This window comes from Ctenopharyngodon idella, chromosome 12 (assembly GCF_019924925.1).
Source record: "Ctenopharyngodon idella isolate HZGC_01 chromosome 12, HZGC01, whole genome shotgun sequence".
In the NCBI taxonomy this organism is placed as follows: domain Eukaryota; kingdom Metazoa; phylum Chordata; class Actinopteri; order Cypriniformes; family Xenocyprididae; genus Ctenopharyngodon; species Ctenopharyngodon idella.
In genome coordinates this window covers 13381735-13403451 of record NC_067231.1, presented here as the reverse complement: position 1 = coordinate 13403451, position 21717 = coordinate 13381735, and the positions used below count along the sequence as shown (strand labels likewise).

General features: G+C 40.0%; 1 protein-coding gene across 1 annotated transcript; it reads right to left on the bottom strand.

Annotated features, from left to right (window-relative positions):
* Positions 1 to 8603: 8603 nt before the first annotated feature.
* Positions 8604 to 11326, bottom strand: foxl3 (forkhead box L3). Its single transcript, XM_051915272.1, has 3 exons — positions 11118 to 11326; positions 10248 to 10416; positions 8604 to 9948 (listed from the first exon to the last, which is right to left on the bottom strand). Exons 1-3 carry the CDS (start codon positions 11225 to 11227, stop codon positions 9532 to 9534), a joined length of 696 nt encoding a protein of 231 aa, XP_051771232.1. The 5' UTR covers positions 11228 to 11326; the 3' UTR covers positions 8604 to 9531.
* Positions 11327 to 21717: the final 10391 nt, after the last annotated feature.

Below are 21717 nucleotides of genomic sequence, written 5' to 3'. Positions count from 1 at the left end.
TCCACTAATTTTCAATAGAGGGGAAAAATATAGAGGGACTGATTATGTTGGTCAGAAGAGAGAAAAATGTCAAATTTGGAGAGGCTGCTCACTGCAGAGCCAATGGGGGGAACTTGACGTCCAGCTCTCTCTCTCAAGACTGTAATGGGTTGGGTTTGAAGGTTCAGCAACACCCTAACTCTACCCATAACTGTATCCTTAAACCTTATTAGGTCAAGCTCCACCCATTACACTCCCTCAACCGTTGTATTAGAAAAACCCTCACTCCAGCATTAATTCATTTTTTTGTCATTTACTGACAAGGTAATATAACATAATATATTGTTATAAATATATAATAATATATATATATATATATATATATATATATATATATATATATATATATATATTAGTGTTATAAATGTGTATTAATTTAAAAAAAAAATGAAAATATAAAAGGCTTTACTAGATTTGCGATAATGATAACTGTGGAAATGAGTCATTAGTCTGTGAAAAGTTAATAGAGGCCCCCTCTTTAATACACTCTACATAGTGCTCTTCATTGCCATTAAATAAATGCAGCAATTGTTTCAGCCACACATGATGGTATTTGAAAAACTTGCAGCACTAGATCTAATGTTAAATTGTAGTTCACTGTGATACTTATATTTCAAACTATTTTATTACGATTTTAACGTTTTATAGCTAAGCTCTGAAACTATATTAATTTTAATTGTTACACACACACACACACACACACACACACACACACACACACACACACACACACACACACACACACACACACACACACACACACACACACACACACACACACACACACACACACACACACACACACACACCTTGAACATTTCATTCATAAAAAAAATGGTAATAAAATATGACAAGATCTCAGAGTTAAGTTGTGTCAGAAAAAAATTAATCTTAATTATGTCAGATAACACTAAAACAAAACATGGTCAGGTCAAAGTGTCTGAATAATTTTTGGTTCCAAATTTTTATCAGTTGTACTGGTAGTCCACTGTATGAAGAATTTTTGGGTATAATATGTCACAGTTTACTTTATTTTGAAAAAATATAAAAAATGTCTGAATAATTTTTGGTTTGACTGTGTATATATATATATATATATATATATATCACACACACAATTTTTTTGAAGTTCCAGGTTGAAAAAGTGGCCTTATCACCTAGATCTCCAGTCACACCAGACAATAAGTGCCACGCTACTGGCATATCACAGGTATCACACACCAGGCACTATGTGTGTATTTACAGTGGACTCCACAAATATTGGCACAAATATTTTCTTCAAAATATTTGTGCCAAAATTATTGGCACCCCAACAAATTCTAATGAGTAAAAATCTAACTGAAGTATATTCCCATTCATGTGGTATGTTTTTAAGTTCACCTTAGTGATCAGGAACACTTAAGAAGTTTAAATCAACTGGAGATTGTAACACGCACTGAGGAAGCTGGTTTGATAAGGATCAAAGTTGGAGAATTGCAGATGCTAGTTGGGTTTTGGGGTTAGAATGTCTCCAAAACTATGATCAGACCTCACCTATATAACCACAACTCGTTTGCAAAAGTTGCAATAAAAAAGCCTTTGGTGACAACAAACTGCAGTATCATGCACCTATGGTTTGCCAGGCTTTACTGGAACTTTCAGTGGGACTGGGTTAACCAAGATGAGACCAAAATAAAGCTTGTTGGAAAAACCCCAGAGATGGTTTTGGCATAGACAGAAACATCTGTATAGCAATTTACATCCCCACTGTTAAGTATTGTGGTGGATCTTTAATGCTTTGGGGCTAATTTTCTTCCAAATACCCTGGACAACATGGAATCATAAACTCCATCAAGTACCAGCAGATATTAAATCAACAGCTGACTGACCCTGCCTGTGGTTGGATCTTGCAGCATGACAATGATCCAAAGCACGTCTCAAATAAACAACGGGATAATTCACTGACCACAGAATGAAGGTTTTGCCATGGACTGTCCCCTGACTCATAAAAAAACTGTGGGATGAGCTGAAAAAAAAAAGAGTCTACAAGCATGGAGCTCTGAATCTGAAGGATTTGGAGAGATTCTGTATGGAGGAATGGTCTCAGATCTATTGCCATTTGTTCATCATCACTATTACGCATTCTAGGAGAAGGTTGCACAAAGTATTACATGAAGGGTTGCCAATAATTGTGGAATACATATATTTCAGAGAGAAAAAAATTGTTTTATAAGAATTTTTTTCCTTTCAATTATTTGACTTTAATTAAATGTTAGAAGAAAGACTAAGAGGAGAAATTGCAAAAACAAATTTTCACAGTTTTGTTCATTCACCAAGGGCACCAATATATATATATATTATATTTATATTTATATGTAAGCATTGCATAGTTGTGTTTGGAGTCAACTGTTTTATCTGTAATAAAACAATGAAATTGTGCTGACAATTTTTGGCCAGCCTGTCATACAAAGAACAAAACAAAAACAAGAGAGAACCAACAAAATATTAACTGATTATGTTGTAGTCAGTGTATGCTTTTTCCTGTGATCTTTTTGTTTTGTCAGTGGCTATTTACACTAAGTGCAAATAGCATATTTTCTTAGCATCAGATACTATTTACACTAAGTGACAATAGTAGCATTTTCTTAGCGATATGCTATCTACACTAGGTGACAATTAGCGATAGATTCTATTTGACACTGTGTAAAAGTATCAGTTTTTTGCAATAAGAGTAAATAGTAATTGGATGCTATCTATACTTCATATTGGCAGATACTATTTGCACCTCAGTATTTTTGTACATTAACAGGATGCAATAATATCATAGAGTGTAAATGATTATATTTATTAAAATTATTATATAGAGGCAGCATCTATATAATAATTTTAATAAATATAATCATTTACACTCTATGATATTATTGCATCCTGTTAATGTACAAAAATTGGGAGAATAAAAACCTTCCCTACACCTTCCACCTACCCAATAAACACTTTTAATATTATTAAACACTCCTTCGCAGTTTATTTCCACTTTTAGATCATTATTTTAATTTTTATTGAAAATAAATGCAAGCTCGGCAAAAGGCGGATTCAAACCCGTGTCGATCGCATTAAAAGCAGGTCTGCGAGTTTCACTCGCTACTGCTGTGCCACTAAAGATTTTGAATTCTTTTTTAAAACTTGAGTGGCCCAACCAGACATTGGTGGGCGGAGCTAGTGTAAATAGCATTTGCCAACAAGGGACACTATTTGCACTTAGTGTAAATAGACACCCCGTTTATGCATTTTTTTTTTTTTTTTTTTTTTGCATAGTAAAGAGTTTGCAGAGTGTTCTTCCTTCATATTTAAAATATTTAAAAAACATAAAATATTTTCCTCATATTTTGATAGTTTAATCAAATTAGGGTCATTAAAAACAAAACATCCCTTAAAGGTGCTGTAAGTAGTATTTGAACTAAGCTGTTGGACATTGTTGATATTTGAAATCAACCCAAACAAACCCACCCCTCTCTTCATTGCTCCGCCTCCAAAACTCACACTCCAATCTTAACCACCCTGCTCCGAGTCAGTCTTGAACCCCGGCCCAATTGCTGCTGACATGTGAGGCGAATGCACTACCAATGACGCTAAACACCGCATTCTCTAGCAATCGTCAGTGTGCAGTAGTTTAACTGCAAAACTCTCACTATCTGGCCGCTGTTACACAATGCGAGTGGATGTCTGTTTATCACAGCTGACACACAACAAAATGCTTCACGAAAAATAAAGCGCAGTTGATGAACGAACGACAAGGAAGCACAAAAAATGAACATACAGTACACAAGAGTAAATACAAAGTGTTCGTTGTTAGTCACAAACAGCACAGCAGCTCCAGACAATCAAAACCCAGTGTTACTCACATGAGCGGGATCAAAGCAGCCTCCGCATCTGTTTTCAGGCCTTCCCACTTAGCTCTCTGCATCGCTGGAAAGCTTTTCTAATATAAACGTCATAAACCTTCATTCCAGTGATATTCTTTTGAGCTTTTGTATTGTGTCCAATTTCTCGTTCTGCAGTTTTTTTCTTCTTATTTTCAAATCTCCCTCTTGCTCGTTCTCTCTCCTCGACCGTCATACACCCCCTAATGCTGATTGGTTACACGTTTGTTGTTAGACTCAGCCGACTAACTTCCAAACAGTGTATTTGAAATATTATTGAGTCCCCCTTTAAATGACATATATTACAATATATCACAATCGAAAACACTAATTTTAAATCATAATATTTCACTATTACTGTTTTACTATATATTTTTTTATCAAATAAATACAATCTTGGTGAGCAAGAGAATTCTTTCAAAAACATTACAAAAATCTTACAGACTCCAAACATTTGAATGGTTGTGTACTTCAAAACACACAGACAGCCTAGAAAAGGCACAAGGTTCAGTTTAAAGGAGTTATTTCAGGAGAAGGAAGAAAGCACATTCAGAGCGAACCTGTTTCAGACTACTAAAAAGCTAGCCTGGATGAAAGCACAACTTTCAGCAGGAAATGATCTCAAACAGAAGCGAGTGTTATAGGAAGAGCAGCTCCATGTCTAAAAGGTGAGTGTCTCTATCATAACCACCTTATTTCAGAGATATTTCATTAATATTAATTTACGTGACTGCCAGCGAAGGGGTTGCGTTGTTTCTCGTAAACCCTTGAAGACAAGAATCCTCTGTGCATGTGGACAAATTTGACAACAATTTAGAGGAAATGATGCAAGCACCAATGAGAATCAGGCTCGCATGGCACATTCCTGACTAAGGGTTAAAATTAAAACCTCTTGTGTTAGAAATGCTGTAGTAGTAAACACAACAAGTGCATAAACACTTTCATCAAGGGCAATGGAAATTAATTATTTCCTGATCATAGTGCAAAGGCCCATTAACGTGTTCCCTGCCTCAAATTACTAAGTATTGCATAGAAAATATCGCTTGACAGTCATGGCTTTGTGTTGATAGAAATGCAGGTATGACGACTGTACAACATTTTCACGACATGGCCAGTTAGGTTTATGGTCTCCTGTGAATTTTTAGGTATTTAGACTTTAGAATGTTGATTAACAGAAAATATCTTCATCACTATATGTGTAAACATGATAATATTCAAATAACTTTCTAGTTACATTTATCTGGTGTCAGTCCAAAGCATAGCATCTTAAATGTTTAATAACCCGCAGTTATTTAAAGAGCTCTCTTTAGCTTCTAGGTTATTCAGAAGCATATGTACACATCCAGCCTTATTCATTGGATCGGGAATTATTCAATGAATGCTACATCCTTAGCGTGCACTAAAAATCACACCTTAAGGAAATCATGATTGTTAATCAGGGACTTATTATTGCATTATTGGATTGCTTTTTTCCCTTTTTAAGAAGTATTTCTTAAAGGTTTCATCGTTTTTGTAATAATTTCCTGGCCAAAATCCAATTTTAAAACAGGGGGAAAGGCAATGAAAGCTAAACATTTTGCGTAAATTAGCTGTTTATGTTTATTATATGGGTGCTATTATCGTTGCACATCACTGATTTCCCAATTTCCTCGTTCAGTGCTGTTTACTTAGCCCTAAGCCTCTCATTTTACCTCGCTGAAAATGCTTCAGTATAACGCAATAAATATATGCACAAAAAGAGGGTTTATTTACAAATATGAGGGGGAAAGATACAATTTTTATCTTAAGATTTGTACAACAACAGACAAGCCAAGCGAGCAACACTGTCACAATATTTCAAAACAAAAAGAGACACATTAATCTATGAACTGTAAACTGGTTTTGATTAAAAAGCATAGCAAAAATGAGCTTTTACTCCTTACACTAACAGTAGTCCTAACGCCACAGCAGGGTAAAGGAATGCAGCCAGAGCTTGGAGTTTTTGGGGGGGTATCTTGGGCCTTTTTAAGTTCAAGCCTTGAAGCACTTTATGCTAAGTTAATTTACCCAAATATATCCACACCAGAGCGCACAACATCAACAATGCTGTTAATAGAAACCTGCTGATCCATAACAGTTTTAGAGTTAGATGTTCACTGGGGGCAGTGCAATATTTACCTTAATATCAGTGATCGATCAGAGGATTTGCAAGCCGGCATAAGGCGTTTAATTATAATTGCATCAGGATAGGTGTTGTAGTGGCAGCAGGATTTGAATAAGGTCACATCTCCGGCTAACCTTGCAAGTGTAATGCTATATTAAATGCCACTCATGTTAAGTGTGTTGAAACCTTTCTGATGCAGTCACTCCATAATATAAAGGTTAAATTGAAAAATGTCCCCTCCTGAGCACAAAGCAAGCCATGATTGATACACCTTAGAAGGAAAATAAATGTTAACAGGCTTCCGTTCTAAACTCCCAGCTTTATGAGTGATATGTATTCTAATAGAGTGTTTGGATTGCATTTAGTCAGACTTCATATAAATGGAAAAGGTCAGTCAGAGAGATTAAGGAGATTTGGAGAAGGTTAGACTGCACTTGTCTGACAGTTTGTTAATATTCAGTTATGTCTATTCAAATATGCCAAAGCGTTTCTATACCATTAATAAAAATTTTGTGTGAAATGGACTTTCTATATAAAAAGTATATATAAATATATACACACACACATATATATGTGTGTGTATGTGTGTGTGTGTCTGTGTGTGTGTAGAAAGTCATTAAATTTTTTATTAATGGTATACAAATGCTATATATATATATATATATATATGCTTATATATAGATAAAAGGAACCACTCTTTACATTTTTTAATTCTTGATGATAAATATTGCACTTAATTTGAACATTATTAGAACTGTCTAAGATTTAGTGTTATTTATTTATAAGCTGTTTGTGTTTAATACCTCATTTTAATTATATCACAATTTTTTTGACAATTTTATAGTCTGAATATCTGTAATAGAATTGTTAGAAGATTAGAATATAAATAGAAGATTTTCTCAAATCTTGAATCTTGAATGTTGTTGACTGGAAGAAATGAGGCCTTAAGCAATATATTCAATAATTACTGCTTTATTGCCTTATATTGGCATTTAAACAATATATCGTAGATCTAAGCATTGCTCCTATAAACCTACTAATTTAACAGATGTTAAATATATATATATATATATATATATTTTTTTTTTTTTTTTTTCTAGTGGGTGCAGGACACTATAGTTCATTTATGTAATTGAAGATAGCAAAATAAAGTAAACTCTGACATATTATACCCAAAAATTCTTCATACAGTGGACTACCAGTAAAACTGATAAAAATTTGGAACCAAAAATTCTTCAGACTCTTTGACCTGACCATGTTTTGCTTAAGTGTTATCTGACATAATTAAGATTATTTTTTTCTGACACAGTTTAACTCTGAGATCTTGTCATATTTTATTACCATTTTTTAAAACTATAGTGAATAAACTGTATTAATGAATGAAATGTTCAAGGTGTCTGAATAAATTTTGGTTAGACTGTATATATATATATATACACTCAAAGGCTATGAGACACTGCAATCGAATCAGCCAAACAAGAATATTAGGACTGAGAATAGTGTAGCACATCTCACTTTTTCCTTTCGAAAAACTGTCATTCTGAAATCATCTTTATCCAAAGTTTAAAGATGCTTTAAAATAAACAGAGATCCCCAAATAAAACATCAAAAGCAAAAAACACCCCGGGGAGGGCTTTAGATATGGAGAGCTCTGTTTTTGCCCAGGGGAGCATGTGCTCAGTCTATCAGTGATTGATACGGATCACAGACTGTCAAGGGCCAATGATACACATTATAAACAACATATGTAAACAATAGAGTCGTTCAGCAGTTGTGCAGTAAGCAGGGAATGCTGATTACACTAACCCCATAGCTATGTTAGCGCATTTGTTTGCAAACACTTCACTAACTACAAACCCATGTCCGAAACACCAACACACCTCAGGTGAGCATGAGATTTGTGGTTTTTACTGTTTTTACTAAAGAAAAATTAGAGTTATGTATTGGTAGTAAGGTCCTATTAGTTAACTTTAGTTAATGCATTCATGAGCAATACATTTGTTACAGCATTTATTAATCTTTGTTAACGTCAGTTAACAGTAATCCTAACTTATGTCATGTTAGTCATGTTTATGTTAGTTCAGGTCCATTAAATAATATTAACAGATAAAGCTTTTGTTTTTAATAATGCGGTAACACTTTAGGTTACACTTTATTTGGTAACACTTTATTTTACAGTGTACTTGTTACACATGTTACATGTAGTTACTGTAGTAATAACTATAAATTATGCATAATTACATATGACTAACCCTAAATCAAACCCTAATCCTAACCTTAACCCTTTAGTAAGTACATGTAGTTAATTGTTATTAATTAGTACTTAAATGTATAATTACACTGTAACACAGACACCTTAAAATAAAGTGTAACCCTTTGTAAAGTGTAAACAGTGTAATTATTCATTTAAGTACTGAGTAATATTAACTAACAACATGTGCTTACAATATAGTTAGGGTTAAGAGGGTTTGGGTTTGGTTTTAGTTGCATGTAATTATGCATAATTTACTGTTATTACTACAGTAAGTATATGTAACATGTAACGACACTAAAATAGTGTTACCACACTTTATTTTACAGCAACCTTGTTACATGTGTTACATGTAACTATAAATTAGGCATAACTACATGCAATGAATTCTAAACCAAACCCTAATCCTAACCCTATAGGAAGTACATGTAGTTAATTAATATTACTCAGTACTTAAATGTATAATTACACTGTAACACGGACACCTTCAAATAAAGTGTAACCAATAATGCATTAGTAAATGTTAAAAACATTAACTAAGATTAATAAATGCTTTAGAAGTATTTTCTATTGTTATTCCATGTTCACTAATGTTAACAAATGGAACCATATTGTAAAGTGTTACCTATGTTTGACATTAAAAGTCAACTTTATTTTAAAGCGTACTTGTTACAGTGTATTTATGCACTTACGTACTGAGTAATAATAATTAACTACATACACTTACTATAGGGTTAGGATTGGGGTTTGGTTTGGTTTAGGGTTAGTTGCATGTAATTATGCATAATTTCTAGTTATTACAATAGTAACTACATGTAACATGTGTAACAATGACACTGTAAAATAAAGTGTTACCGTCTAATTGACTGATTTCATCAGATTCTATGTCTATGCCTTCAAAAATTCATGACCAAGTGACCTTTTCAAAGTGAGCATTATACTGTAATATATATCCTTAAACTCCTATTATTAATCATTAAATAATTCTATAGGCCTACTTATAAGTTTCTTTGTGTATTCTTATTTAACAGCTTTGCTAACATGAGTGACAGCAGACTTACTGATGAGAGCACTAGCACACAATAAACTGCATGTGCCTACTGACAAGCCAATTTGCATTATGGGAAGGACTTTTTGCACACTATTGAAGATTAATTTGTCTTTTTCAGGTATTTACTGAATTTGTTCTATGGTTTAGGTTACATGGTCCAGAAGTGTAGATTGAGATGTTGTGGCTCCAGGTGGTGGATCACAGCTCCAGCTACACTGTTAGGGGCTCTGAACCCTGGCAGAGGGTCCGGCGTGGACAGAATATAGTCAATGCTGAATTTGATCTCGGGCTCAGGTTTACTGAGGGGTGGGTTGTTTTGGGCCGGTCTGTGACTAGTGTTCACAGGGCAGAAAGAATCTGAATCCGAGGATCTTACTGCAACGCCCTGATGAGTGTCCATAGCAACAAAGGGTTCGGCTGGCTCCTTCAGGCCCATTTTTAAGTTGCGTCTGCGGCGGCGGCGACGAAAGTTGCCATTTTCAAAGAGGTCCAGCATGGACTCGCAGCCTGTGGCGAACGTCCAGTAATTACCTTTTCCTTTCTCGTTACCTTCCGTACGGGGCACCTGAGGAAAACAAATAATCAGCAGCCAGTTACAGCAAACCCCTAAAGTTAAGAAAACCATTAGTAATAATGCCCTTGCAATTATAACAGTGGGTTTTCTTTACTTTTTCTTAAAACGTTTGTTGCAACTGAGCACAGATTTCAGAACTTCCAGTCATGCCTGGTTGCGCAGCATAACAAAACAATCTGGTTGTATTTAGATAATGAAAATTGTTCATCCACTTACTTTTTTTTTTTTTTTTTTTAAATCTAAGTACTTTACGTTTACGTTTTAGCACACACATCCAGCCTCCATAATACCTTTATGAAGCAGCTGTTTAGAGAGAGGTTATGACGAATTGAGTTTTGCCAAGCCCTCTGGTTGGATCTGTAATAAGGAAATCTCTTCATGATGAACTCGTAGATTCCAGATAGGGTAACTTTGTTCTCTGGGCTCTGCTGTATAGCCATCGCTATTAGTGCAATGTAACTAATAGAGAGAGACAGAAAACGCATGTCAGAGAAAGAGTCCGAGAAAATTTGTCCCTTCAAAGAGGCTTGTATCCCCTAATTTAAGGGAATTAGGAGGTTTCATTTGTAATCATTCACACACACCCATACACATAAATAATAAATAAAAACTAAGAATATAATATGCTTTAAATGTTCTGAAACACTTGCTTACAGAAAGCAAAAGCTTACAATATTGCAAGTCTTCACTGATCACAACAGCATAAACTTGTCATAATATCCTTAATAATTAGTCATTATAATTATTATTACATAATACATATTGTTGTTATTTTACACAGTATATAACCTATATGGTAAATTATAACTTTAAAATTATTTTATATTAATAATATAATATAATATAATATAATATAATATAATATAATATAAACTTTCATTAATTACTTATACATAGGCCTATTATTATTTGGTGCTATGCTCAACACTTTGTCACATTAGGAAATGTTTTTGAAATATAAAATAATAAAAACAATGCAAGACGACAAAAAATATTTTAAAAATATTTTAACAAAATATTAAAAATCAACAGCTTTTACAACAAAGTATTTAATTTAATTTATAAAATAATTGTAAAAGTGCAAATAAATTATTCTATATCATGCAATATAACAAAAAAATAATATAATAATAATAATAATAATAATAATAATGAAATACCTGTAAGCTGGACGACACACTTTCTTCTCTTCATCTGTGCCACAAGAGGGATATCCTTCTCCATCATAGTTAAAACAGTTATAAGGATATTGCGAGCTGTCAAACATCATAAGACGTCCAGGGTGGCAAGCCTTGGTGATTTATAATAATAAAAAAGGCTCTAGCTGGCCAAGACAAATGAAGCAGCTCTCATGAGAAGTGTGTGTGAGTGTGTGTGTTGTGGAAGTGACCGGCTGCTGCTCAGATGCTCATGTAATGGGCGTACATGACTGGAACTACTGTAAACGTCTGAACCCGGGGCGTGATCAACAAACTCTAGTCACTCATTCACTCTTTGATTCTGGGTGGTCCAGTCCTACTCGGGATTCGATGTTTTGTTTTTGTCGTGTTTCTTTTTATAGTCTGACCCTCTTAACTATAATTGAATGACGAATGAAACATTAACAAACATGTTTCTCGTGTATTTAGTCTTAACTCTTTCAGGTTGTTTGTGTTCTTCTCAAAAGTTGTGGCCCCTTGAATCACATATCTCTCGGCAACAACTCTTGGCTTCTGTAGATGCAATCTATAATGCGACATAATAGCCATAAATTGTGTTTCCGTGACTAAAAAGGGGATGTGTGTTCAAAAGAACATTAAGTGGCATGTGAGGGACTGAGAAACACGAGCAAACAGCCCGCGGCGCGAGATGTCTGTGTGTGGCCTGAGATCGATCTCGCTGCCTTGTTTGGACACAGCTCGGACATTGTGGACAAAAATCGTTCTTTTTTAGTTATAGTCTACGCTTCGTCGAAATTTGGCCTTGATTTGATATTTTAGCAGGTGAGAATTAAACAATCAATGATTAGGCTAACGTCCAGTTGGTTTGCGTTATTTCGTTTTAAATGAAGTTAACAAACGCGAGTAATGATCACACAGATATTTGCGCTCATTTGGCGTTTCCTGTCTGACTCTGAGTGCACAGAGAGTGCGATCTGATAACGGTCCCTGCGGAATCCCGGTCCGTTCCCATGACGCCGTTTCCTCTGCTGGACCGTCTGCGGCTGCTCTGATTACTGCAGTCCGATTAGTGGTCCCTGTCCCCCCAGACCAGACTCACAGAAGACCATTACTGCACCAGCACAAAAACATTATGCATCAGGGTCAGACATTAGCCAGGGCTTGAGGCAAAACTACCCCAGATATTTAAAATGTGGGGGGCAAAAATGAATGAATTTCTCCCTATTTTGTTGTACCAAATGTTAGGCATATAACATTCAATATATTTCATTTACAAGCCTATGGATGCATGCCTCTGAATGCACTGACCTGCAGCTGTCAGATTAGGCTTTTAACATGTTTAGGTTTATATTTAAATTAAAAAAATCTACATGAAATACATCAATGTAAATGTTTTATTGTGTTACTGAATATAATTTTCATCTCCTTTTTTAGCTCCTTTTTATTTGAAAAAATACCGTGATGTTTCTTTAATATTCTGAAAATATTTTCTTTTCTTTTATATTGTAGAGGTTTTTAACCTTTACAGACAGGAACCGCTTAGCAAACTCATGGACCTCCAACATAATAAAACAAATACCTGTGCTCAGTAACACTTCATAATACCCGTCATTAAAGGGTTAGTTCTCCCAAAAATGAAAATAATGTCATTTATTACTCACCCTCATGTCGTTCTACACCCATAAGACCTTTGTTCATCTTCGGAACACAAATAAAGATATTTTTGTTGAAATTCGATGGCTCTGTGAGGCCTGCATAGCCAGCAATGACATTTCCTCTCTCAAGATCCATTAATGTACTAAAAACATATTCAGATCAGTTCATGTGAGTACAGTGGTTCAATATTAATATTATAAAACGACGAGAATATTATTGGTGTACCAAAAAAACAAAATAACGACTTATAAAGTGATGGCCAATTTCAAAAAACTACTTCATTAAGCTTCGGAGCGTTATGAATCTTTTGTGTTGAATCAGTGGTTCGGAGCACCAGAGTCACGTGATTTCAGCAGTTTGGCGGTTTCACACGCGATCCGAATCATGATTCGGCACAAACGATTCATAACGCTCCGAAGCTTAATGAAGCAGTGTTTTGAAATCGGCCATCACTATATAAGTTGTTATTTTGTTTTTTTGGCACACCAAAAATATTCTTGTTGCTTTATAATATTAATATTGAACCACTGTACTCACATGAACTGATTTAAATATGTTTTTAGTACATTAATGGATCTTGAGAGAGGAAATGTCATTGCTGGCTATGCAGGCCTCACAGAGCCATCGGATTTCAACAAAAATATCTTAATTTGTGTTCCGAAGATGAACGAAGGTCTTACGGGTGTGGAACGGCATGAGGGTGAGTAATAAATGACATTATTTTCATTTTTGGGTGAACTAACCCTTTAAATACTTTAAAACATTACCAACTATAATGTACCTAAATCTAATTTGTGAAGCTCTATTTTAAATACAGTTCCATTTTAGCTTATGTTAAAGTGAAGTGGGCTTCAGGTACAGTTGGACAGCTTTTAAAATTGTTCAGATGGATTATGATCATTAAATACCATTATGAGCTAATATTCAGTATAACCATGTCATATTAACAGCCTAGAATTTTTCTAATCACTTTGATTGTAAGCGATTTTTACATGGCCTCTAGCTGGACCAAACTGCTCATTAACGGTCATTAGTTGATCTAAAGATGATTGATTAGTTGGACAAATTTCTATATCAAATTTCTATTTCAACACATTTCTATATTTGATCACTTTTAGAACAATTGCTCTAAATGTGATTAAGTAGCAATTAAATTGGAACAAATATGTTTTCTGTAAGTACTTTTTAGTGATAAAAATAACATTTTAAAATAAGGTTTTTTATTACAACATTTATTAATCTGTTGATCTTGACATTTACTAATACAATTTTAAGATCAAAAGTTTATCTGTTAAACATTAATGCACTGTGAACATAAACATGAACATTTTTATGAACTAATATTAACAAAGATTAAAGGGTTAGTTCACTCAAAAATTAAATTTCCATCATTAATTACTCACCCTCATGTCATTCCAAACCTGTAAGACCATCATTCATCTTCGGAACACAAACTAAGATATTTTTGATGAAATTGGAGAGGTTTCTGATCCCCAAGAGAAAAGTAATTACCACATTCAAGGTCTAGAAAAGTAGTAAAGACATCGATAAAATAGTCCACATGACTGCAGTAGTTCAACCTTAATGTTATGAAGCAACGAAAATACTTTTTTTCTGCAAAAACAAAACAAAAATAATAACTTTATTTAACAATATCTTCTCTTCTTCTTTTGTTTTTGCACACAAAAAGTATTCTCGTCGCTTCATAACATTAACCCTTTCACGCGTGAGTTTAAAATATTGTAGCTGACCCCCCAGAGTGAGTTTTTTTTAAGGCAACCATTATTTTAAAAAGTTTGCCCTTATTGTTTCCATGGCGACGCGTCATCGTAACCAAAGACTATCCACCTGTTTCCAGGGGGTGCCTCTGTAAAAAAGAACGTGGGTACAACTTCCGGTGAGGCGACGGAAATAGTACAATTGTATAAGGCTAGTGTTTTTTGGATCATTGTTTACTTTGTAAAGTTGCAAACCTTAATGAGACAAGTTGTAACAGCGCTCAGGGACAACATTTTAGTTTAGTAGCCTACATTTATTAGTTAATAGTATCACAATACAATAAACAATTTTTGTGCCCTTAATTGTCCTTATTTACTGACCTTCTACAAAAATGCTGCTGCATGACTACAAGGGCGTCCTGGCCCTGCAATACATGAATAACCCGCTATCTGTACTTCACCTGTCACTGATGCATTTCCACTGTCGGCCAAAAGCGTGCTAGTGCATGCCAGGGCCAGTCGCGTTTCCACTGTCAAATATGCAATGCTAAAGGCTACTTATGCAAATCATTGCGATAATAAATACACACGTTAATACCAGAGAATGCATTAGGAACGTAGACAACTCATATATGATTATAATCGTGCATTTATTTGGTTTAATGTTTTATCTCTCTCGCCCTGTGCCTTTGTTGATACAGGTGTCCTGACATTTCATCCTACCCGTCAGATTGTCCTACCCGGGCTTACTGCACGTGCGCACATCAATATTACATCATTTTTGTCATGATAAATAACACAAAATTACTGTATTTGCATTATTGTAAGGGTAGGTTTAGTGTTGGGGTAGGTCAGAACACCGACTAATGCATCCGCATACCTGTAAAACTCGGTTAACTCGTATAACTCATAACTCCTGTTTTCTTCTCATGAGCTCCCTCTGTTGCTCTGGCTGAAAGGATAACAGTATAGATAGACGGGAGAGATCGCTCAAATGTCCTCGGATTGCAATCATCGCATAATTTCGAGGAAAATTAATAGAAATGCTCAGAAATTTGATGTAAGCATATGATATTTTATCAATATATTTATAAATGTGTAAGCCTTTGGATTTAAAAGCCTTAGTGGAGTTGTTTTGTGCATTCTTGTGATCGTAAATAAATGGAAGCAGGTGCAAATGAATAGGTACGTGTTCTCTTTTTATGTGGATATAAATATCAGTTAGATTCGGCATGATTGATGTGCACTCTTGACACAAATTATTAAATTACTGTTACTGTAACATTTTTTATTGTAAAACATTGTTCAAATATTGATGTTGGAATCTTAAGTCTTTAAGTAAAGGCCAAACGTTCGCAAGTTTGGATCCCTAAATCTTGAATGACTGTCACGTCCCGCTTGTTTACTTCGAAACCGGAAGACAGTCCCACTTTTGACGCAAGGATAGACCTTTGAACTTGTGGATAGACCTTATGTAGCCCCGCCCCTTTTCAGCGCTGCGCTCGTTGTCTTTTGTCTTCTGGTTTGTATTTCCACAGCGAACTTACGTATTTATGAATGAACTGCTCGTTTTAAAATCTTCCCGGTCGACTGACATTTGTTAAGACATCTGCTTTAAACATTACAATGCTCACAATAACATTAACTCTACAACAAGTAAATCCACTTAACCAGCTAATTATTCTTTGACAGCGATGCCATAGAAATATACAGAGCTTCCGAAAACGGAAGTTCAAAGACAATATTATAAAGATGGTGGCGCGCTTGTTTCTCTGGCGCATAAGAGCCCTGTCCCAAATGGCACCCTAATCACTCACGGCCTTCCTACGAGTCCGCACTTTCGTGACGTAACGTCGCTTTGACTGTCGGGAAGAAGTCTGCCGCAGAGCACCCTTCTGAAGCCTAAAATTGACAAATGGGACACCCTACGGTCTTGTGGACTTAACTGACACGCGCACGCGGCAAAGTGCATAGAAGTGTGTCATTTGGGTTAGGGCCAAGGTCTACAGAATAACACAAGATGTGTTACTCATATTGTTTTGAATGGGAGACAGTGCAACGCGCAATATGGCGGAATAAGTCCCGCCTTCTAAATAAGAGCCAATCGGCGATTGGTAAAGTCATCGCATCACTGCAGCGGCCGTTAGAAGCAAAGCCACTGGAAGGCAAGCCTGCAACCTTTAGCCAAAAAAACTTAACGGCTAATGCTAACGCTCCGGTACGCATAGGCGGTATGCAGGGAAGGAGTTTTGAACGGCGGGCACTGATGTCACTGCCATTACACAATCCGCTTGTTAAGTCGTGACGTAAGGAACGCCGTTTCTTGGTCCAAGCCTCAACTCATTTCACTTGCAAATGCCACCAACGGCCATTTATCAGCGCTATTTATTCATATTAAACATCAAACATTTAAAAAAGTTAAACATTTTAAATACTTACAGTCTACACAACAGTCTCCGTGCTCACAGCGTCACAGACATTAATATTTTAATGATTTATAGGATTAGCACCGTTTGAGAGGTGCCACACGTGATTAAGTTAGCCGCTACGCTTAAGAGATACAGACCCTCTCATCTCCCTATAATATCTCTGTTGGAAGCTCCGGTTCCTATAGAAACAGTCAGACGCGCTCCTCCGAAATGTGACACGCATTTAGGATTGCGCATGTGCATTAGCTTGATCCATCCTGAAAAATACAGTTCCCTTTCAGTCGGTCACGTTCGACGTACGTCAGTAGTGACCGACGAATTGGGATATCGCTAGAGAGCCCTATCAGCTTCGAGTGAACTACAACAGGCCAATGAAGTTGGCGTGCGATATTTGCATAATGCGCACCGCCCCCGCCAGGTGGTATAAATAGGGGAGCAGATGCAATCGCACTCTGTCTTTCGCTTCGGAGCCAACCTGTGTGTTCCTGCTGTTAGTCTGAGAGTGACTTCGCAAGCCTTTGAAGAGCTTTTGTTCTACAGTGCTGGCTTTATGGCACCTTACAGCGAGGCCGCGAGCTTCCCAGAGTGAGCTTCTCGAGCTGTTATACAGCTCTCAACTGCTGTTTTCACAGCATTATTTGCCCCGTTGGTTTGCGATTTGGGCCGGTTCCTCTGTGTGTGTGACTCAGGGAGTGAAAAGTGTACCTGCAGTCACATCGCGGCTGTTCCCTGTGTGCTTCGGCACAAAGAACAAGAGCTTCTAAAAGAGCTTCACAGACAGACACTGCGTCTTTTTCAAGACGTCATTCTGTCTGTGCGTTTCTGGAGGCGGTCGTTTCCTATCCTCACTGACGGCCACAATCACTTTCTCTCATGTCTGCTTAGCGTGCTGAGACTGTGTTTGTGGGTGGTTCATATTCTCTTGTAAAAAAAAGAGAGCATGCCCACGTCGGCGCGTTGTTCGTCTTGCCTTTCTCGTAAGGGCTTGAGCGCTCAGCGCGCCGTGTGCCGTCGAGCTGCCGGCTGACAGCGCGCGTTGCCATGGCAACCCAGCGCGTTGTTCGGCGCTCTAGATGCGTGGTCGAGACTCGAGTGCCTCAAACGAGGTGGAGTCCCCTCACCTATTCCCCGATCTAGTTTCTCTTTCTGAATCAGAAAAGTACTACTTTTGGTGAATAAGCCAGGGTGACCAGAGGATCACAGTGGGGCATTACCTGCCGAGCCAATCTCCGTGGGCCCCCCACTCCTCTAGCGCATCGCAAACATGCTGTGACTGTGTTCGTGGGTGGTTTATGTTTGGTAAAAACATGGCCACGTCGGCGCTCAGCGCCGTGTGTCGTTCAGTTAGACGACCACGTTCACTCTCTCACATGGCTGGTAGCTTCTGGGTGGATTGCTGGTCCTTCTCATGGGGGACCTAGCATCTTAGTCAGGGCTCCAGCAGAGGATCAGATGTCGACTGCTACATTGGAGAGAGGGTTGTTGGGCTCTGGACATGAAGATGAGGCTGAGCGTCCCACAGTTGTGATGTGCTCATGCTGAATCAGATTCAGAGTTAACGACCATGCTTTCCTCTGCCCCTGGGGGCGTGGTGTGACGCGTACTCGCCTTGCCCCGCCCCCTGTCTTAGCCTGGACGTGCATGAAAAACTTGGCAGTTTAGAAGCCTTTCTTGGTGGCAAATATGGAACACCAAAAGGGTCATATCTGCATTAAGTTTTTTTCTCTCTCACTACCCTCTGTGGTGGGGTGGCAGTGCTACGGGCACACCACCTCTGCCCTGCATGGGTCTTGGCCCCCGGCAAGTCTGTGGAAGGCCAAAGCACTCATTGCATATGGGTAGTTCTGAGTCGGGGTTGAGCTACGCATGATGCAAGTCATAGCGCAGGCCCCTGGCCAGACAATGTCTACCATGGTGGTCCGGAAACACCCCTGGCTAGCCTTGCAGAGGTGTGTCATCGTCTAAGTACGCTTTCTCGATGCTCTCATCTCACAAGCTGGCCTAAAATCCAGCCCGCTCAGCCCGCAGCCAAGCCACTTGGCTAGCGAGAAGCGGTCCTGGAGAAACTGGTGACCTGGAGCTGAGGTAAACAGTTCTTCGGGAGACGATGCCCGCATCGCTCCCTCCCCGGAGGAGGGCCGGGTGGAGAATTTTGGTTTGTTCCGCCGCTGGCTCTCCGGAGACCAGCGGTGCCCACGGAGTAGAACTGTTTTCTGACCCTCCAGGTCCCAAGAGGGCGCGGCTGGCAGTGCGCGAGGCCCCACCTCGCCACTCTCAGCCCCCTCTCACTTCGCCAGCAGGTCCCAGTGTGTTGGTTGAGGCCGCCTCCCATGTGCCGTCTCCCATTCACACTGCCACCTTGCAGAGTCTGACCACACTACGGGCCGCTATGCCGTCCGAGTCGGGTCCAGCACTCTACCTCGCTGCCCCACGCCCGGTACGTCTGTGGTCCATTTGGTCCCGCTGGTTCGGTGTCTGGAAGCCTGGCTAGCGCTTTCCAGCCCGTCCCGCTGGCTCATTTGTACCATCAGACTCGGCTATGCGATTCAGTTCGCCCGGCATCCCCCGGTGTTCAGGGGTGTCCATTACACTCGTGTGTCCCTGGACAATGCACCTGTTCTCTGGGCGGAGATTGCTGTCCTCCTGGCGAAGGATGCAGTCGAGCCGGTCCCTCCAGCCGATTTGAAGTCAGGGTTCTCCAGCCCCTACTTCATTGTACCCAAGAAGGGCGGTGGGCTACGGCCAATCCTGGATCTGCGTGTCCTGAATCGGTCCCTTCTCAGGCTGCCGTTCAAGATGCTTATGCAGAAGTGCATTTTCAAATGCATCCGTCCCCAGGATTGGTTTGCAGCGATCGACCTGAAGGACGCGTACTTTCATGTCTCGATTCTGCCTCGTCACAGACTCCTACGGTTTGCGTTCGAGGGTCGGGCATATCAGTACAAAGTCCTACCCTTCGGGCTGGCCCTGTCGCCCCGCGTCTTTACGAAGGTTGCGGAGGCGGCCATTGTTCCGCTCAAGGAACAGGGCGTTCGCATCTCAACTACCTCGACGACTGGCTCATCCTGGCCAGCTCGTGGGAGCAGTTGTGCGAACACAGGGACATGGTGTTAGCTCACCTCAGTCGGTTGGGTCTTCGGGTCAACTGGGACAAGAGCAAACTCTCCCCCGGGCAGAGGATCTCTTATCTCAGTAGGGAACTGGATTCGGTCGCCTGGACCGCGCGCCTCTCCGAGGAGCGCGTCCAGTCAGTGTTGACCTGCCTGAGTACGCTCAAGCGCAGGACGGCAGCCCCACTGAAACTCTTTCAGAGGCTCCTGGGGCATATGGCATCCGCAGCCGCAGTCATGCCGCTCGGATTGCTTCATATGAGGCCGCTTCAACACTGGCTCCGCGGCCGGGTCCCGAGATGGGCGTGGCAGCGCGGTACGTTCCGTGTCCCCGTGACACCGAACTGCCGTCGCACCCTCACCAAGTGGTCAGACTCTTCGTTCCTGCGGGCTGGAGTTCCCCTCGAACAAGTGTCCAGGCATGCTGTGGTCCACACAGATGCCTCTGCCACGGTGTGGGGGGCCACGTACAACGGGCATGCAGCATCGGGTCTGTGGACGGGGCCCCAACTGCATTGGCATATCAATTGCCTCGAGTTGCTAGCAGTACGTCTTGCACTGGGCCGCTTCCAGGAGCTGTTGACAGACAAGCACGTACTGGTCCGCTCGGACAACACTGCGGCCGTTGCGTACATCAACCATCAGGGTGGTCTACGCTCCCGCCGTATGTCGCAACTCGCCCGCCATCTCTTGCTATGGAGTCAGAAGCATCTGAGGTCGCTTCGTGCCATTCACGCCCCAGGCGTGCTCAACCGTGCAGCCGACGAGCTCTCACGGCAGCCTCCGCTTCCGGGCGAATGGCGACTCCGTCCCCAGGTGGTCCAGCTGATCTGGCAGCGCTTTGGCGAGGCACAGATAGATCTGTTCGCCTCCCGGAGACTGCCCACTGCCAGTTCTATTCCCTGACCGGCGGCACGCTCGGCATGGATGCCCTGGCAATCAGCTGGCCCCGGGGCCTACGCAAATATGCGTTTCCCCCAGTGAGCCTTCTCGCACAGCTCCTGTGCAAAGTCAGGGAGGACGAGGAGCAGGTCTTGTTAGTGGCTCCATACTGGCCCACTCGGACCTGGTTCTCGGACCTTATGCTCCTCGCGACAGCACCTCCCTGGCCCATTCCTCTGAGGAAGGACCTCCTGACTCAGAGACGGGGCACCCTCTGGCACCCGCGTCCCCACCTGTGGAAACTCCATGTGTGGTCCCTGGACGGGACGCGGAGGTTCTGAGTGATCTCCCGCAAGCGGTCGCAGACACCATCACTTCCGCTAGAGCTCCTTCTACGAGGAACCTCTATGCGCTGAAGTGGAACCTATTCGTCGAATGGTGTTCCTCTCAACCAGAGCGAGAGGACCCCCGATCATGTTCGGTCAGAACCGTGCTTTCCTTTCTGCAAGAGGGCCTGGAGCGAAGGCTGTCTCCCTCCACCCTCAAGGTGTATGTTGCCGCTGTCGCCGCACATCACTATGCAGTTGATGGTAAATCGCTAGGGAAGCACGATCTGATCGTCAGGTTCTTGAGGGGGGCGAGGAGACTAATCCTCCCTGGCCCCCCTCTGTACCCTCTTGGGATCTGACCCTGGTTCTTACATCTCTCCGGGGTCGTCCCTTCGAGCCTTTGCAATCAGTCGAGTTAAAAGTACTGTCCTAAAGACCGTCCTCCTGGTTGCATTGGCCTCGCTCAAGAGGGTAGG